Genomic DNA, 20960 nt, shown 5'->3' with positions numbered 1-20960 from the left:
CATAACAATAAAACTTGGAGACATATCAATCACCTGGGGCACTTACTCGATCAAAAATAATAGCGAAGAGAGTGAAGAAGCACAGCACTAAATGCATTACGGAGCTTAAGAGAGGGATACTCTGCAAGCAAATGAGAGCGTTGCTCAAAGCTCAGTGGGGGCATTCCAGCACCAGCCTGTGCTTATTTAACACCAGATAGCTCGGACCCAAGGGGTCTGACTTTTGCACGATTGCACAATCAACCCCAGGGTGGCCGTGGCCGCCGAAACGCTGTGGCTGTAGCACTGGCTGTCAGCGTGTTTGATGAGCCCAGATTTATTTGGGATTACATTGAATTAGACTAAACAATGAACGTTTTAGACTAAGCGTGTTTTGGTTTGCTCGGAGTATGATTTGATTTTCATGGCATGTTTTCTGGCAGTGCACGAAATTCAGATGGGATCGGGGCATTCCACGGGTTTCTCAGGGAGATACAGAAGGGAGTTTTAGTGGCCTTGTTGTAGCAGCTTCACTGATTCATGCAAAATGTAGCCTACTGCACATCACAGAATATTGCACAAATATACATGATACATGCAAAAGATCAATAAGCACAGCGTGACTTTACAAAAAAATCCGTATTGAGCTCTTTGAAAAAGGAAGTTGCAATCAACACAGCCATTTTGAATTCCATCACCAAAGCTAACACTTCACACATTGCTGATGGCAAAAAAATAATAATAAATTGCTTCCCTCTATTTAATCCCACCCGACTCTTAAGGAGCAGTTTAATTAAGTATGTGTTCTAGGTCATTCCAAACCCACACTTAGATGCATGCTATCATGTAATTATCAAAATGTTGCACAAAAGGCAACCCCTCGCAGCAGGCCTGCTTTCACCACACCAACACTTTAACCACAGTGGTAAATATAAATAGTCCCTTATTTAACCAAATATGTTTGATTACAAACAACACAAACTGCAGAGTAACACTAAGGACCTACTATCCAGAATGTGTAGTGCTTTGAGTTAAAATCTCTTTTACACTAAACTGTGCAAAAAGATTAATGAAACAAAATTAACAGGGTTTAGATGGAAAGCTCCCAGCTATGAAATAGTGCTATTGATTAAATTGTTCAACTTCAGGTGGCTATATTGTACTGCTGGGTAAATGCATTACATTATTTTATGCTACTCATCACTGTGCTGTTATATGGACTATATTCTGCTCTACTCTTGGAGGTAACAGGATTCGATAGGGACCAATGCATTTCGCCATCCTTCATGCCTACTTGAACATCCTTTTGATTGTTTTGGGATTCATTTTTTATCAACATGGAATCAGTTAACTGAACCATAAATTCTGGTGCTACGCTAAATGCTGGTATTCAAAGTGATAGATATTTTCAGTTAGCTGCATATTACATGGTGGGGCCCTAAGGCACAGTATGATAGCTTTTGCGATGTAGCTGCCATGTTACAGATCATGATCATTTACCTTAACAGAGATTATGCATGACAGTCATCCCTCAGGTCGTGGCTCATATACTTTGCTATTTTTCTCTCTGTCTCCCTCTCTTTTCTCCTGTACACAACTAATGCCTCTAATTCAGCTTTTAATCAACTGTCAAGTGGAATAATTTCCACGTTTGAGGGGGAAATAAGTGATAAGATGCCCCGATTTCAGGGCTGCGGCTTCTGAGGGGTGTTACTGATGACTTTCTTCCAAGAACCTTCTTCAGAGGTCATCTGTACTACAGTAAAAATGACAGCACTCCCTTGAGGAGATGCAGATAGAGAGAGAGAGAGAGAGAGAGAGAGAGAGAGAGAGATAAAGAGATTAAGAGAGAGTGAGAGTGTGTGGGGAGAGAGAGAGAGAGGGAGAGAAAGGGGGAAGAGAGAGAGAGAGAGAGAGAGAGTTGCCCCCCTCAGCCCAGCAGATCTTGTTGCACTCATCAACCATAAACGTGTGCACAGCCTAACACCCTAAGGCCACCATCCCAAAGATACGAAGCCTGCGCGGCCTTAATGGGATTAGTCATTTTCAAGGAGATTAACTGAACACTATACTATATCCATTCCCGTATGCAAGCACCAAGAGCCCCCACCCGGCCTCTTACTCTCCTAAACTGGTTGAGTCATCACAGAGAGATTTCATATTGTTCTTTTGATTTCATTTACCTTTTCACACACATGTAATACACTGCTGAGAGGCAAACCGAGACGAACCGGATAGGCTCTCTCCGTCGACGAGTGACGGGTGCCACGCGGGCTGAAAATAGAACATCTTCTGTAATTTACAGTGAGATGAGCCCAATTACGTTCGAAACAAGGCTGTCAAACACATCTTAATGTGCAACACCCCTCGAGTGATCTGATGTGCAGGATCCACACACTGACTAGAGTTATTTGCATGAAAATAACAGCGCTCTACATACTGGCCCTCGTAGGAGGAAAGTAATCCAGCTATCAAAGGGGGGGGGTGTACTGCTTTCGGGGACAAACAAGCACTTGACCAGAGTTCTGTTTTGACCGGGAGGAAGTGATAAGAGATTTCAGATCATCTATGATCCAAAATCCAAACTCCATAAATACTGACAAAATAGTGAATTGAAAACTCCCAGCTGTAAACGCCACACACTCTCACACACACACACACACACACACACACACAATACCAGAGGATGGTTCACGGTTGATCTCCATTTTCCTGTAATGAGATGGAAGATTTCTTGTTTTTCTTCTAGCTGATCAACCAAGAGGAGGCATTACCACAAAAAATAAATAGCACCATACTCATCTTTTTAACATATTTTTGGTTGAACAGTTTGGACTTTCAAACATTTGTGGCTCTGCAACAATAGGGCATTATTCTCCTATATGACCATGAATACAAAGCAATCCCTGTTTCTTTCTTAGTTTAATTATGAGCCAGGGGAATCAGAAGATGGCAAGAATAGATGATAACATTTCTGCACAAAAGCCATTTATCATTACCCTTTAGCTCCTGGAAACCGGTGGTGTTATAACAAATGACAGCCAATCTTTTGGCCAAAATCGTGCCACAGCCATTTGTAATAAGCCAGCTCACACTTTATATTTTATGCCGTGACGATTTACATGCAGCGGTGAATTTAATTTAGAAATTGCCAGTGTTAAACCATCAATTCCGCAGTGGCAGCTCATTAGAATCTGGTGAACACAATCTCGGCTTTGCTGCCGCTGCCACTGCCGGTGCCGCTCTATGGGCTGAAGTGCTGTGTGCTGTGAAACGCGAGGGTAAAGGTTTAAGGACTCGGCGCTGTTCATTTCCCACAATCTGACAACACAATCAGCGTGACCTCTCGCTTTCAGGACATGGATTTAGACTGTACCACGCGTTTAGGGGAGGGGAAAAAAAGAGAAAGCAAACTGGACAGGTTTGGTGGGTCAGGTGATTCAGCTTCTAAACCTTCTGCCGTTGTGTTGTTCTTGTGCCTTGTGGGATAAATGGTGTCTCTGTGTTGAAACTCTGAATGATGCAAGTCGCCATATTTGTAGCCATGTTTGTGGATCGGTTTGGATGGTTCCAGAGTCAGCATCCCTTAACCATGCCGTAATCCAATCCCCTGCCTTTACCTTTTCCTTTCTTACAGCACAACCTTTGTTCACATCACCTAGCAACAGAGATGTTATTTTTCTCACTTCTTCATCTTGGCTTTAATGATAATTGAGAGATGTATATTTCACACCACATCAGAAATAAGTTTAACTATCACCTAAAAGGTCAACAGCTGTTTAGCTGACTCATCCTGTGATTATAATGATAAAGTAAGTCAGTGTATCTAAAAGAAACTGATAGAAACTGGCGATATAAAGTATCTAGCCTACCGGTATATTACAAAGTAGACAACAACATACAATGTTCACATCATGCAGATATTCACAATAGTATACCGCTTATAATGGGCCAATCTGAACAAAGAGTGTGATGCCAAACACAGACTGTGATGCGAACCATCCTTCGACACATTACATTACCACTTTGAGTTGGAGATTCAAGTAGAAGTTTCTGGAGCCTGTTGTGAGCAGCCATTGGCTACAAGGCATAAAGCATAAAGCATAAAGCTCACGTATTTATTCATGTGGGTGCCAGATAAGCATGAAGGGCACTAGATATCTGCTAAAATGGGCCGTTTATTCCCCAGCCAATTTATACGGTTGTATATATGCTTGTAAAATAGCATCTGTGCATGGTTTTTGATAGACCAAAGCATTCCTTCTATGTTAACATCAGAGAACAAGGGGAAAAAGGTCATTCATTCTATGTAGTTTAAGGTATAAGTTAAAGGTATACTATGCAGTTTCAGGTATTTTTGGCGACTGTAGAGCTCCCCATACAGTAGAGTCGAGATATATTTATATTTTACTCTGTCATTGTAAATAGCCTACTTCTCGTGACTTATCCCCCCTGTACACAATGAAAATGCTTTAGTTGTGAAGGCGAAGGATTAACAAGAGGCAAAGCCATCTCCAAAGAGCTATATCTAATGACAAGGTAATGTTTCACGATTCTCTTCGAGTCAACTATTCTTGAAGTTGCATGACTGGTTCTCTTGTTAGCGCATACCTGTCAACACTCCCATTTTTTCCGGGTTTCTCCGTATTTCAAGGTCATCTCCCAGCACCCTCCCGTTTTGTTATTTCTCCCGGAAAACTCCCGTAATTTGCATGGCCATCAAACTTCATTTTAAAATCATTGATCCATTCAGGTTGCCAGATTGTGTATGAAATACACCCTAGACATACACGATCACTTAGTTTCAATTTCAACCGTTTTGTCATAGGTTAAAACCTGGCAACCCAAAACCCAAATAAGGAAGCGGGTGCCGACTGCACAGCCTGAGTCTCGTCGTAAGCAAGCGGGTTAGTTGAATGGCCTATTCCAGAACTAGCTGTTGTGAAATTGTTGGGAATTTAATTGATTAACACAAACACATCACATGAACTGGTATTGAGTGTTGTTGATACACTGAACTTGTGCCCTCGGAACCAAATCTGACAGCAAGCAGCTTTGGAATTTTGGAAGTAGGCTGCAGGCAGGCAGCTGGTGGATACATAACTGGCATGCGTAAAGTAATAATGGTAAGGTAAAAGCAACGACCGAAATGCAGTGCTGAAACACGTGTATGAAACGTATTAAATATGCAAACACAGATCCGGTATAAACACTGCCCCCCCCCCCCCAAAAAAAAGCTTTTTTTAAAGCTAAATGTTGACAGGTATGCGTTAGCGACTCGCTACGGCTATCCTAGGTAAACGATTCCCCCTATTACAAGTTTGTTTACCATCATATTAGCTTTGTATTATGGTGAAAATCTTGCATAGTGTACCTTTAACTTACAGAACACAGGTATAACATCCTGAACATCCTGAACCTCAGCAAAGGCTCACACATCTGTTAATTTTGACATCACCTCAGACAAAATAAAAAATATTCACCTGCCGTCAGTAGTATCTGTTATGCTGTTAAGATGAACATCACAAGATCACCTAAACATCAGATGAACATCAACCATACTCAACCATTCAACCATTTATTGAACCATTCCTCTCTGCTTTGCCCAAAACAATCACACTGACAAGCTCTAATAAACATTCACATACCATAACCTCAGTCAAAGAATGACATGCAGACTACTGACCAGTCTAATTACACAGTGCTTCAACAAAGTGGTGCATCATACTATATTACAATGCCTTCATCCACATAATCCTTCATGGTGACAATTTCTAGTAGGCCCAGCTACTGAGTGACAGCAGTCGTTCAGTGGATGATGCAATCCCTCAAAATGTCAGCCCTGACAGAAGAAGCAGACAGAGAGCACAAACACGAAATGGTGGATCTGAGGGGGGTGGGGGGGTGTTCAGGGGGACTCCATGCTATTAGTTTGTGTTTGTGACAATGTCAGGGCTGATGTATGATAGCTCACACTGGTGTGCGTGTCACAGGCCTGTCTAATCATAGGCCTACAGCATCACAATCACATAGGTGGTTACCCATGGTGATCACAAGGGGTGTTAGGTGCTAATTCTGAGCGTTTTCCGAAGGACATGGAGGAATCACAGCTACTGCCAGTCATGACTCAACAGCACACAGTAGGGTAGCAGATCAAATGGGAAGGGCCTCTCACTACAATGATGCTTGACTGTCAGTAGATTGTGAGAAGAAATGGAGACAGACATGGCCACACATGTTCACAATCACAACAAAGAAGTATCCAATAGCACCACACTCAAGAAGGGGTCTCCTCTCCCATGGAGGTTACAGCACAAATTATCAGATTCAAATAAAAAATTAATAATAAAAACAACGTTATATTTATTGGCAGTCATTAGTAAAGACTGGATTCGTGGTACTGCAGTACTGTGAAAACGTCACTGTTAAACTCAAATATGAGTATGAGAGAGACTAATGCACCTCTTTCTTTGTGCTTTCATCCTTCACTATCCATTCATTTCCTCCCTCCCTTCAAATGCACTGAAAGAGCTACATGCAAGCTTTTGCCATTTTGATGGAGTCACGGTGAATGACGGGAATGTATCAAAGGACATATGACACACAGTGGCCCTCCACAGAGCCACTAAAAGCCACGGAAGCGTCTCTCCATTGCACTCCAAGGCCTCTTCACCTTCACAGCACAGAAGGTTCGAGCTTCACACAGGAACGCTGTAGCATAAACATTTCATTCTGTTGCTGTGGTAAAGACAATGTAGGCTACTGTATATTTCATGATCCGCCACAACCGCAACATATGCTTCGTGAAGTGCATTTAAATATGACTGGTTTGCATAGAGTTCTACTGTCTGTTTAGAGGAGATGAGCCCTGATATGGCATCTGTCTCAATGAAATCTAAATCAAATACTTAATTATGTGGATGGATTACTACAGGCTGATGTGTTTGGACATACACTGCACCACAACTGTCACACATGCTTCATAAAGTGTGTTTACACATGAGAGATTTAAATAGCAGACATGAACATTTAGATTGCATCTATCTCAATCCAAACTAAATGAAATACTTAATTACATGGCTGGACAACCAGAGCCTGAGGTGTAAGCTGTATGCTCAGATAATCACACAAAATATAGGCTACATAACAATCTGAAATATTCCGCTGCCTTTCTTTGATAGTAATGTGCATTCAACAGTGGAAGCATTTACACACAACTGCATCAATACATACTCAATCCACACAAGCTCAGACTTTGAAATAAGCTCATGTCGAAAGATAGAGAAGACCAACGTTCTCTCACATTCAAATGGACCGTGCCCTACCCATGCCAAATGCAAATGACAAGCTCCACTTGACAGAGTCACGGTTTATGCTACATAAAGCACAGAAAGTAACTCAGCTGAAAACTGTCCTCACACTCTAAAACACTGACCAAATGAAGCACAGCTGTGGAGTTGCGTTGCCGGCCTTATGGCTTTGTTAGTCACTAGCTTACCATACCATCTGTGCCACCACAGACACATACACGTCAAGGCTTTGTCCGGGTTTGTCACTCTGCTCTACAGCAGGCTGTGGAGTCCTTCAAAATTCATCACTGCCCCCCCCTTTCATCCATCATACAGAGAGCCAGTCTCGCATCACTCTGCCTCCAAGACGATCAGTGGTGCTTATATTTAAAGTTACTGCACTCTCCATAGAATGCAGTTCTATACGCATATGGCTGCAATAATCAGTCACGACTTGTGTGGCTTGTGTGGCATGGCACACAGTCAATTTTTTTTCGACTTTGAAAGAAATATTAATTAAAGAAAAATGCCCAGCATTTTCCGCATTCATTTAAGTGACTCATGTACTAGGACATACGTAAGGGATAATGTATAGAACGCCGGTCATAATTGGGAAAATAAGTCCCGACAGGGCGAACCGGACCTTGACGCGCAGCGGAGGGGTCTTGTTCTGCCCTGAAGGGACTCACAAACTCCGTTGCCATTGACAGTGGTCATTATTTTTTTCAGAGGTCCTTTCCAGAGTTGTGTAGTAATATTTAATAATAATTATTCACCTTGTGAATATACATTTAAAGAATATGGTTAAAGAGTATTACCACTGAAAGTGCCCTAAACATATTTTCCTACGAGCACTGAAGAATTCTGTGTGGAGACATTTTTCAACAAAAAAAACACAAAAAAGGCAACTGGGTGGGCACAGGGAGACAGAAGACCTCATTGTTTTCCTCGCCTCAAAAATTACATGGTGACCCTACCTCCACCTTAAACTTGACCCAAAACAAGGGAGGAAGCTATTTCAGAGTCTCTCGTCACTTTTTAAGTTTCTCAACCGGCACTTTCTCAGCCGTGCAATTCCGCGAGTTCACAGTCTCTCCTCAACCCCAATCCGTTTAGTTTCCTCACATCATTCGCCACTCCCGCCGCGGCCCGCGGAGTGCACAGTGGCACAAATTGGCTGTGCTGACTACTAAATCTTGCGCTGCCTTGATCTGTTGTGCAAGAGGAAAGTGGCCAGCTTCGTCACGTCTTGTCTTTAAAGTACCAGTGCATTCAAATTCCGCAAGCCCTGGATGTTATGTTGTTCCTTGTCTTTCCCAGTGGAATGTTTTTGTTTTGTTAAAGCTACGTCCCAGTTACATATGATGTCAGAAAAATACATTCGCCCCATAACAAAATATAACAAAACTGTTTACTGTAGTTCCTGATTTCATGTTTTTTTTTCATGTGTCTTAACAAAAGATCTGTAACATGCAATCCTTCTATTTCCCCTTCTTGTGTAAATGTCACAGTGTTAAGCTCATATGATGAAAAACAGTTCTTATCTTAATCCACACCAGTGGTCAATTTTGACCTATCCTTTGACACTAAATAGTCATTCAAATAAGATAGGCAGTTTTTAGATATCATTTTGGTCTAAATATCTCCATTCAGGGGAGATTTAGAAAACAGGGAACAAGCTCAGCGATAATGTTTTCAACACTCACTTAAACTTTTGACATGAATGCCCTAAAGAGAACAAGCAAGCAGCCGCTGACTGGCAAAAATGGAAAAATCTGGCAACATGTCTCACATGCTGCATGTTGCAAATACACCTATGTCTCTTCACATTTAGTTCTTCTGATATGACCCCAATAACAAAGTCTGATGAAGACTAGACTAGTGTTTCCCTGCTACATGGTTAACCAATATAGACCTCTGAAGTTTGCCTGCAAAAAAGAACCAAAACGGCCATCTTTGCCCATATAAGGAGATCCGGTTGTTAATTGAAGCTAACTACCTATGGCATGTTGCATTGCAAGTTAGCTCTGGGGTAGCAAAAATCTAAGTGTGCCGCCTTCACGTACCGGAGATCACAGTATCCACTCGAAGGCAGAGGACAAAAGTGTGTTCAGGAAAACGTCTGCATTTCAGACATTTTCATCCCCGCGAGAGTTTAACAGGTGCGATAATTCAAAATCCCCATGTAATTTTCCCATAGGAAAAATCGCCAGATCCCGGATGTCAAAGATGGCAGCTTTTTTGTAGGCGAACTTGAGAGGTCTATTGGATCATATTTATAGTATTAGCATCTGACTCCACAAAAATACTCAAAGATGTAAGCCTCCAACACACACACACACACACACACACACACACACACACACACGCACACACATTATCTCATACACACAAGCACAAACACAGAAAAGCTATTTCTGAAATGACTGGTGCAACTTCCAATTAAGATGATTAAGATGCTTTCATCTTTGGCATGCTTGTTCCACACCAATAAGTCTTCATTTCATAGTGAAGGCTCTCAGTCAGCAGCTTGACTGTGATATATCTAAGGGGGCCAAATGCAACACACTAAAGTTTAGAGCGTGGAGAAATGTTGTAACTGTCCAGCAAATCCTGCCTCAGAAGGTAAATGTCAGAATCCTAGCAGCTCCTACCCCTATTTTTGGCAATCTCTTGGCCTTTGGAGAGTTTTGATCAGGTTGCTGGCATTTACATGAAGTGTTATGTAAGACTTTCCCTGAAGCTTTTTTCCCCTTTAGTTTCTCTGCCCTCAGATCTGTGGCACCAATTACTGTCAATGCATCTGAGCGGGGATGAACATAAAGTTGTGGTCCATTCCCTTGTATTGTAAGATGCTTCAGCGGCCTGAGCCCTACTTTGTGCCTCTGTGCTTTGTTTCCAAGCATGCATTGCAAGCATTTGACCAATCTTAAAAAAGAAGCTGATATATCCTCTAAGCAAAGTGCCACTGGATGCCATGTGTGCTGTGGTGTGTGTGTGTGCTGTGGTGTGTGTCTGTGTGTGTGTGTGTGTGTATGTGTGTGGGTGTGTGTGTGTGTGTGTGTGTGTGTGTGTGTGTGTGTGTGTGAGAGAGTGTATGTGTGTGTGCACGTATGTATGTGCGTGCCTGCCTGCCTGCCTGGTATGTGTGTGTGGTATAGCTGCAAAAAAGGCAGGAAGACGGGAGCGTGCTAACTCAGCTGAGCTCCTCTCTGACTGACAAATACAAAACACACCAAATTAGTGTGGCTCCGTGATGCCTTCCGAGATAATTACCAATCCTTATCACCACCCATCCCTCTCCAAACGCCCTGACAGGCACTTGCTGAGGGTGTCCTCCATTTTAAGGGTAAATCTTCCATTGCTTCCTGGCATCGTCTGCACCAGTTTTGTGGGTCAAATTGCATTGGTAATATACTGCATGAGCAGAATATATGTAAAGCTTGTAGAGTGCTAAGACTGCCAGTTCAAGGGATTAAGTGGGAGCAAAGGAGTGCCTCCTGCAAACCTTATCATGGTCATATTGCTAAAAGCCCCCGAAGGTCCCCCAAAACAGGTTACTCTTACATCTGCCAGATAATTTATTCAATACTTTGCTGGCTATGTGTACTGCCAACACCTGGGTGCACAAAGACTTGTTTAGTCAACCATTTAGCGCTTTTGCAGATGTCGGAAAGATTCTCAATCGGGCTGGGCAAACAAGTTCTCCTGTTTAGATGGGCTCAGGTTTGTATTGAAATGTCAGAACCTGTAACCGGGAGGCTATGGCTCAGTGCACATAAAGGAATAACTGAACTGACATACTTAATGGAAATATCCATAGATTATAATGGCCCATTATACAATAACATATGAAGTTGCTTACTTTTTGTTCAAATCAGTGTTAATGTAAAACTGCACTAATTGTTCTGTGATATCACATATAAAATAAACATCAAAATACAGTATAGCGGCATTTAGGGATATATCCTTCTATAGATCTGTCATTGAAATAATGAGAAGGGCTAAAATACTATGATCTGCTACAGTATTTATTGAATGAAAGTGGCCTGCTGATGTGAAACTCTATTAGTATTCTAGTACTTCTCATTTGCTCCCAGCAGCTAGACATTTGTTTGTCTTCTGCTGGGGTAAGTTAATGGCTTCCAACAGTCACTAGTTTCACATCTTTCAAAGGTAAAACCATGGCAACGTGTCTAAACTGGTCGCTCTGATTCAGCAGATGTATGACACATTAAATTATATGTCCAAATATGTTCAACACTCAGTGTCTGCCGACAGTAAGCTTTTCTCTCTCTACTCAAACCTATATTTGAACATCAGACGGCTGCCATTCAGACAAAGAAATTATACATCATGAAATCTTAATGGCCTGGTTACCAACACATTTGCCAGCACTGGTACAAAAAAGAGGCTTGTTTGCACAGTACAACATTCCCACACTATGAAGGAGCAATGAGGTGAGTTTGTAACATGGCTGTTTGAAAGCTCCTGTGCTGGTTCAAGAAACAGCTATCCATTTAAAGACATTAAAAATGAATGCCAACCAGAGAATACAGCTGTGTTCACTGGTTTTGCTGCACGTCTGGAGGCACAATATCACTTCATCAAACCATATAAATGGTGCACAGATGGAAGGACTCTGATTCCAAACACCCTCAACAGTACACTGTGATTTACTGTATGAATTTGTCGATCACAGCATCAAGTAGCATCTGAGTGTTAGTCATGTTAGCCAAAAGAAACTAAAATGTGCAATGTATATTCCTGTTTTCCACAGAAGCAGTAGTTGTTTACATAAATGTTTACATATATGGTATACCCTTATTCTACTTTTCACTTAATTGTGACAAAACCTGTCAAATGTGGATGTGGAAGCAAGGGGAAAAAATGGGAGGCCAAATTAACATTGGAACTCACACGATGCCAACCTACAGCCTAATTAAAATGCATATTTTCTGAATTGCAAGCCACTTAGTCTTCCTGCTATTCTGCTCGTGATCTCCATAACCTTAAAATCACATTAATGGATGAAAAAGCAACTTGATTTCTGCTGACTCTGTCTGCTTTGAAATGCAAATGGTTTAATCGGTTATATATTTATGAGTGGGGTTCTTATAAGCATGTTTTAAATGGGTCATCAGCTGTAGAGCTGAAGCAACTCAAGTGAATGACCATCATCAGACAACACTGGAGACTAAACAAAGGGACACAAGCATGCAAAATAGAGGGGATTGTAATACAGTATGTTTTCCAATTCGACTGGATGATCCACTTTAAGCACAAACTTTGAAGACAAAGACAAACCATACTGACACACCATTCGAAGGTGGAGCAGACTGTCAGAGTTTATATAGGATGTTTTCAACTGTGTGTGAGTCAGCTGGATGACCACCACATATAACTTTAAAGATAAAATAAGTTACATGCTGGCAGAAATGTCAAAGGTGCAGGAGACAGGCAGAGTGGAGGGGAAAAAACACAATGCTTTGTCACCACACAAACAGCACTTGTGTTGTTGTGTGTTGGTGTTGATAACATGCATTTTCATTTATTCAGCCATGGCCCAGTGTCAGGAAGGCAATGGGGTGGGAGAGGGAGGCTCTAATGGTTTGACATGCATCTCTTTGAAATAGCAGCCAGAAAGCAGAGGCCATATCAGATTTCTCTATGCAAACAGTTATCTGCTTACTTCAGTTCTTTTCACTCAAGCAACCCCAGCTTAGTTTGGTTCTGCTTGGTGTCACAGAATCTGCATGCCTTTCACTCCTATTTGTGGCCTATAAATGCTAGGAGGCTGGTTCACTCACAATTCTATAGACACAGATGATGGTGAGGAGGAGGAGGAGGAGGAGAATGGTGATTAGTGTTGTTGTTATTATTATTATTATTATTATTATTATTATTATAGGCCTATGATAATTGTGATTACAGATTTACCATTCCTGACTATGTATTTTTATATAACTGTAGGCTTATTGCCTTGTTAAATGTATTATTATTTATTTGAAAGCATCATGCACAAAAATAAGAACTGTTCCATAAATTATGTGAATAAGGATTTCACAATAATTTTACCTACAAATTATTGTACACACACCTGTATGTGTGTATCATTGTATGTTCATCATATCAACCTCCTTCATATTCGATATGAAGTGCTATGTTTCCGTAAACACTGCTTCTGGCCAGGCCTCAGCTGAATTACCACCCCCTTAAGTTCCTGAATGTCACATTTGCATGCAAGGCTTCTGCTCTGATAGATTCATGATGTCTTGTTTGGCAAAAGCGTTGGTCTTACCTAATTGTCACCATGTTTGTGGCCTGTTCCATCAGATATATTCCCATGCTCTGATTTATGTTCATTAATCAGCTTTACTCCTCCTTTGAAATGCCTTGAAGTAGAATTCCACTGAAGCATTTGGCCACTAAATTGTACCACAATCTAATGGTCTGTAAACGTTCATTGAATTCCACCATAATTCATGTTTTCATAACAGTGTTACCTGTAATCTGATCATGGAACATTCGGTTCTCCCTCTTGACCCTTTCTGACGGTCTAAGTCAAACACTGATTATCTATACCTGTCAGAAAGGTGTATTTAAAACAAACCCCTTTCAACAATCACGCCAGATAACACCGGATTAATTAATGCCTGCCCCTCTCAAACTCACCACATGCCTTTGAACAAGGAATAGCAGCAGTCATCGTCATTAACTCCGATGGCACAGCTGTGACAAAACTAATGATTCTTTCACAAGCTTGGAAACCAGTCGAAATGCCCACAGCATCACTAATGCCTTTGAAAAGCGTGTCCTTTAAAACGTCGAGCATAATGAAAATACAGAGTCTAGCCTTTGAATAGCGGCTCACAGACAGGCACACGAAGTGGTCGAAAAAGTGCTTGGCCGTACGAGCTATTCATTCAAATAAGCCGTTGAGACCAACAGTGGGATAATGGAGGTGGTTGAGAGGGTAATCTTAAACACTTCGAAAAGTCCTGCTATGCGTCGTGTAATCCTGACCTCGTAGTTTGCATCCATCATCCCGTGGGTGCGTAGACTACAGGGTAGGCTGTTCGTGTCTGTTAACAGGCTACTGGACTTGTATCGGATACAACGGGAATTAGCCAGGTTCTTATTCAGTAGTGTGTGGTCGGTGTGATGCTGCAAATAGTCAATAAAAGTGCTAAAACAGGCTTCTATTTTGTATGGAATATCATGGACTGTGCATATGTGTCCAGTTGGGTCTAACAATTGTTGCGTATCATCAGGGTATCTGTGGGTCTTGAGAACAGAGAAACAGAACAGCACACATGATCTGCTCAGGCCTACAAGTTATATTTTTATGATAGTGCTAGGAAAGTCTGCGCTAATGCAAACTCATGCAATGGAAGACAATAGATAGTTGACCCTTTCAAAGGCTATTTTTACATTATATAAAATATTTTAATTCCACAGATAACACACAGTTTACACCCATGTGCACAAGCAACCTATAACCTTTGCAGGTCGTTCAGATCTCTCACTGATACTATAAATAAAGTAAGTTTAATCAACTGTGGGTATGTAGCCTAGATGCAGGATGCCAACGATTTATTTTCACTCTTTGAAAAGAAAAAGAATAAATGATAATGCTTATAGGCCCATTCCAACCCGACTATCATTAGAAACCCATTCAAATACTGAATTAAATCATTGTGCGGGCCCACCAAGCCAAAAGCGAATTGGATTGTGACGGTACAGCAGCTGATGCCATGAAGCAAAACAGCTCACTAACAACAAGGAAATACTTTCGAACTGAAACCTCTTTTGGGGGAACTTACTTTTTGGGACAATTGCAGTAGGCTATATAAAGTTTTGGCAAGATGGTCATGTAGCCTAATAGATGACTTCATGCAACCATTCCGTTCCCATGGCGAACTGAACCATGTCATTCAGCTGAATCAATCTGCGTCTGGGAATTGTCATGTGCGAGAAGATGGCATTTGGACCCACGCTTTTTTCCCTGACACCAACACAACTTATGTCATCTCATTATACAATCAAATATTTCACAAGTCTTCAATATAGCTTCGATATAACCTAGCAAAATAAGATAATAACCCGCAACATGGATAACATAGTGTGCGCAATTATGTAGCCCACTGACGACGTCAAGGTTTTTAGAAATGTATCAGGAATGAGTCAGACATCCAGATTTCATATGCGTATGTTTTAGTTCATTGAAATTATCCAAAATTGAGGCACGTATCACTCTCCATTTCGTAAAGGTGTCAACATACACATTAATAATCATTATTCAAAATCCCCAGGACACCTAAAATGTCCAAGTTTTGTGAAAGTATGATATGGAAATTCAATTACTGGCCATTCCGACTCACGTTTGCACTCATCACCAGCCCCAGTACACCTGACACAAACTTGCATTCTCTGAAAGGATAAAGACGTCAAACCCGCTTATTACAAACGCTGAACTTACCGTTAGCTGCGGTGATCAGACCTGCGAAAATAAGCAGGATATGCTTAAATTTCCCCATCGCAGTCATGTCCGCTGGTATTCCACGCAGCCACCGGTTCAGTGTTTTATTTTCAAGGATCACAAAAATGCATAGAGATCCAGCTTTGGCAGGAAGATCTGACGCCTATGGTGCAGGGATTCGCCTATATTAGCTCTCATATCATCAGCAAGGGCCACTGCAGAGATGAGAGATTGTAGCGCTGTGACCCAAAGAGGTTTCCTCGGTCCAAGGAGAGAAACAGAATGTGTTGGAGATAGCAGAGGAGAGAAGAGGCTGTGTGTGTACCCAGCGGAAGGAGCTGGACTCAACCATCATTTATGATACAGGGGAAATGTAAAGCCGTCCGTGCACCAGCACTGCAACTTCGATTCTAGTCTCCTCACATCACGCTGAGAACATTACATAGCCTTATCTGCTGCCGTAATTTTAATTAATACGATTAATTTTTGATATGGCATATAAGGTTATCTCCTACGTATAATATATTGGTACCCCAATATTGCCATTCCAAATGAATAGACGAAAAATGTCATAATTGGAAAAAAATAGATATCAAAACTGTGAATGACCATTTGTTTCGTTTGATTCAAATGCCTCTGTGAAACTCCCATGGTTGGATTTGCAAGGTGGCATCATTTGCGCCAACGCCAAGTTTTTTTTCTTCATTACGGTTTTAGCTGACCGTCTCCGTTCCAATATGGAGTAATAGTTTATTATTCTCATACTGGTACCAGTGAACAACTAAATTACAATGACATATCAAAGTAAATCTCCAATTTGTTGCTGTCTCCGCGTAGTTTACCACACCTCTAAGCTGCCGCATTCAGTGCAAATACCCTTTTAATTTATGTTTTAACGCCAGTTTAAATTAGTCATTTTGACTGTCCGATATAACTGCAGGGGTATAAACTGATGACGGACCTGTCAATTCCTATAATCCACACAAGTGTACGTGGGGAAAATAGATTAAATAGTGTTGGTTCTACTATGTCAGAAATCCAAGAGACGATGGAAGCCCCGAGTTAATGCGAGGCTATGCTGCCATCTAGTGAAATGTAGATTATACATGTAAGCGAAGAGTTGGCTATAGTAGTCCTGCATAAAAAAGAATGAATCCTGTTATGACACATAGCATCTTCTGACACTAGACTACAACCAGTGGAGGTTTGCCATTATCCGGAACAGCTACACAGTAGGCTAAAAAGAATGCATGACAGCTACACAGTTTGCCTTTTATTTGATGTGGAATATGGGCATCCAATGCATAGTCCAAGAGATGCACACCCAAACTGGAAACATACTGCACTTCACTTCTAACAATGAACTGTCTGACTGATCATTCAGAGAACCTCAATTTGTGTGTTTGTTTGTGCGTGTGTGTGTGTGTGTGTGTGTGTGTGTGTGTGTGTGTGTGTGTGTGTGTGTGTGTGTTTGTGTGTGAGTGTGAGTGAGAGTGAGAGTTGCTCTATTCTGTCAGACTCCCCCCCCCCCCTTTTTTTTTTGAGGAAAAGAAAGTTTTCCTGAGTAAATCCTTACTTGACTAATCATTCAGGGTCAAGGGAGGTTGTGTAAAAAACGGTAAAAACCTTTAGACTCTACACAAAGGATAACAGGTTACATCAAGAAAACACTTTCAAGAGAGTTTCACGGAACATTCCATTCCTGTAAGGCAGGGGTCTCCTACCTTTTTTCCTCCAAGGGCTACTTTGACAAAATGAACATGGCTAAGAACTACCACTGTTTTATATTAGTAGTAGCATTCACATCACTGATCTCCATCCCAAACGGCCAAATAAGATTTGTAGGCATTTTAAGACTACTTTCACCTCCTTTATCTTCTCTGTATTTAGACTGTGAATTTGATTTGTTAGGGAATTTAACAGGTTTACCAAGTGACTGTGTTGTCAGATTCATGAATATTTCCTTGATCCTTTTGGGGAGCTACTCAGAAACAGATAGGGTGGTTGATTTAAGGGGATGCATCACTCCATTTCTAAGACTGCAGACATGCTATACCATACAATCATTAAATGAAAGTCAGGATCAGTGGGTTCAGTCAAAACAAACAACACATGTTTTGCTAAAATTATTGAGCTAGATGGAAACCTGACCTGATGCAAGTTGCTGCAACATAAAGGTACCATCTTTTAAATCTTTGAAGACTAGTCCATTACCAGAATTTGGCATGTATGTATTTCAAGTTAGCAAAAACAAAACAGATCTAAAGGGTTTATACTTAAAGGGTTTATACAAGTTTAATCAGCTCAGATAACAACCATATCTATTCTGTCTTAGGTGAGGTTTTGCTGTTTGCTTTTCTTGATTGGATTTGAGAATTATGTAAACCGAATCCCAGTGTTTCTGACTAAGGAAAGAAAACAACGCTGGCACTAATTGTACACAAAAACTTTGACAACATTCAGCCAGCTGTGTGGCTCTGTACACAATTTACAATGTTTTTTCCCATCTCTGTTGTGAGGTCAACAATTTGTATCCCAAACTGCTAAAATGAGATATACCACACACAAAAAAGAAAGAAAGAAAAGAGAGAGCTAGTTCACCTTTAACATCAGATGCATATAATCTAACTCGGAGAGTCTTTGCTCACACCATAGTTTGTTTTATCTCAGTGTGATGACAGAAAGGTTTTGGCCTCACCCAACAGAGGAATGTTTAGGTCATTACCTAATACCTGACAGCAAATGTGGACACGCGGCTCTGTGGTGCTGTGAGTGGAAATCACATTGCATCTTCAAACAACAACTCCTGCTGATTCTGCAGGTGGCAACTGGATAAGACTCCATCTGCCCTCCCCTCGCATTACCAGGCACCACCCTGTAGGAACAAACAGGTGGAGTGTCCCAGTGAGGGGGCACCTCGGAAAAAAACAAAACATATCAGGTCGCCTCGATCAAAAGGTATACAGTAATAGCATGAGTTTGCATTGTGTGGTGCATGGACACTTGGTAAGCAAATCCATTCATTCGGTCAAAATACCATTTAGTCACAGACTGAATTTAAAGCTGAAAACACCTAGGTTTGATAATATGCCACACTACATTAAGATAGTAGACAACAAAGAGAATCATTTGAATGAGATGGAGTACTCTTATGAGAAAATGACTGTCAAGACCAGACCTGGGTACACTTCTACAAACCCCATGAGGATTACATGATAGGAAGATTTATTTCTCCTTAGCCATTTATTTTAAGCTCATCCTTTAGTTATCTGTCAGAATAAGGTTGATAATGGTGTTTTATTTTGGGACATATCAGATAACCCATCCTGAATCATCTTCAGTGATGTTTTAAAACCAGCTGATAGATACACAGAAACTACATGAGATATCACTGTTGCATGGGTGGAGAGCAAATACCCTTCATTCTAGAACAAAGATGTCATGGGGGAATCAGCCAGTACAATTCTTGACTGGATGAGTAATGATTGACTGTCAAAATGAAGGACCTGAAGACAAGCATTCTTATTACTGTACACAGCTCGCAGAATGCACCAGGGTAATGACAGGGGTGCTCTCCAATATAAAAGAGGGGTAGGCAAAACCCAAAGCCACCTTTACCCCACAACACACACACACACACACACACAACACACAGACACACACACGCACTGGTGTGCACTGGTGGGGGGGTGATCGGGGTCTCTCACGGGTTATGTGATATGTCTTAACTGGGCCCCTTAATTGTGTTAATTTTGCATGCATTTATAAAAAAACTAAAATAAAAAGTGTTGGTATCAGTTGAGATTTTTGATGGTACTCTGTGTGTGTGTGTGTGTGTGTGTGTGTGTGTGTGTGTGTGTGTGTGTGTGTGTGTGTGTGTCTATTGCATTCGAATCATGGAGTTCTGATAACATTAGTTAAGATCAGTGAGGCATGCAAAGCTTCACCTCACAGTCTGCAGGAAGAAAAGGAAAAGGCCAGACGACACGGGTCAGCATGAAAGTAGAGAGAGGAACGGTGACTGGACTATAGATTTTGGAGTGGAGTTTGCCCTTCTTGTCAGAATTCTAAATGCACACTTTTGCTGGAACACGATTCTATCCCCCACACTTTTTGTCATATTAAAATGAAAGTAAAATATGGAAATAAACGCTCCCGTAAAGAGTTGGAACCGTATCTACTATAACGCACACACAGAGAGACACAAATAGGTCTGTTGGTTTGATTGAACGGTCATCCAGCCAATCACATCAAGTTAGTGAAGAACCAAAGCCGCTCTGATCAAATTCAAAGTGTGCGTCTTTCAAGGCTGTGCTGCTGCTTGGGTCTGCATTATAACGTCTGCAGTGAGCATATTTCAGGTAGAATTTAAATTATATTTGTTATCGCATTATGCTAATTTAGTAAACCAAAATTAACTGTCTGACTGACAGTTTTTGCCACAATGTAGAAATGCAGGGAGTCAACGTGAAAGCGGGGGTGCGCGCACCAAGGCACTTGTTGTTTCTGCAGAAAGACCTTATACTGTTCTCAGAGCATTATGCTTTCTCTGTCTATGATCTGCAGCTTTTCTCAAACTATGGGCCTCCTCAACAATTAACCTACTGGTACACGTAGCCGCGAAATAAAGTTATGCCTGGTGCTTCACACGTTTGATCATTTGCAGCAAGATTGAATTGTATGGAACCGCGGACTGAACAAAAATAAAATACTTATTAATTTGGTGTCATCAACTATATAGACATAGCCCAGTCAGCACACATACGTCTCCAATATGCTTGGAAAAGATCTGAACAGCTTAATTAGGCTACATGGCGTTTCATTTAGAACGTCTTATTTGACCTGATCGTACCAACGTCGGCGGCATTTCACTGTCAATGTGTGTCGTAGTGCTACATCTACTGGAGATCTTAATGTCTTATACGATCGCGTTCCATTTAGAACATCTTATTTTGATCTTACAAACGGCGGCGTCAAGACACATTTGAGTTCTACATCTGAGAACTAATATGTAGAACTCAAATAGAACGCTTGTGAGCGCTCAATGTGTGCGTCCCTGCAACAAGTGAAACTGGAGGTAACGTGGGCTAGAAGCAACAATAGTTTAAACAACAACGTGGCTTCCTGTAACTATCAATGGAAAAACCATAGAGACTGCTAATCATAATCTTTAAATTGACATTAATTAAGCTGGCTATATGCAACACAAT

The 20960-nt window shown here is 41.2% G+C and overlaps 1 protein-coding gene across 2 annotated transcripts in view; it reads right to left on the bottom strand.

Moving 5' to 3' along the window:
- The window catches only part of LOC125311390 (CUB and sushi domain-containing protein 1-like), a 300533-nt gene extending 284502 nt beyond the window's left edge, over nucleotides 1-16031 (bottom strand). For both annotated transcript variants that reach the window (XM_048269385.1, XM_048269386.1), the window contains exon 1: nucleotides 15751-16031. In XM_048269385.1, coding sequence (XP_048125342.1) covers nucleotides 15751-15817 — 67 coding nt within the window. In that variant the 5' untranslated portion in view covers nucleotides 15818-16031. The remainder of the gene's footprint in view (nucleotides 1-15750) is intronic.
- Nucleotides 16032-20960: the final 4929 nt, after the last annotated feature.

This window comes from Alosa alosa, chromosome 18 (genome assembly GCF_017589495.1).
Source record: "Alosa alosa isolate M-15738 ecotype Scorff River chromosome 18, AALO_Geno_1.1, whole genome shotgun sequence".
NCBI classification, from domain to species: Eukaryota; Metazoa; Chordata; class Actinopteri; order Clupeiformes; family Clupeidae; genus Alosa; species Alosa alosa.
Note: the sequence above shows the minus strand (reverse complement) of the source record. Positions and strands in the feature narration are given on the sequence as shown.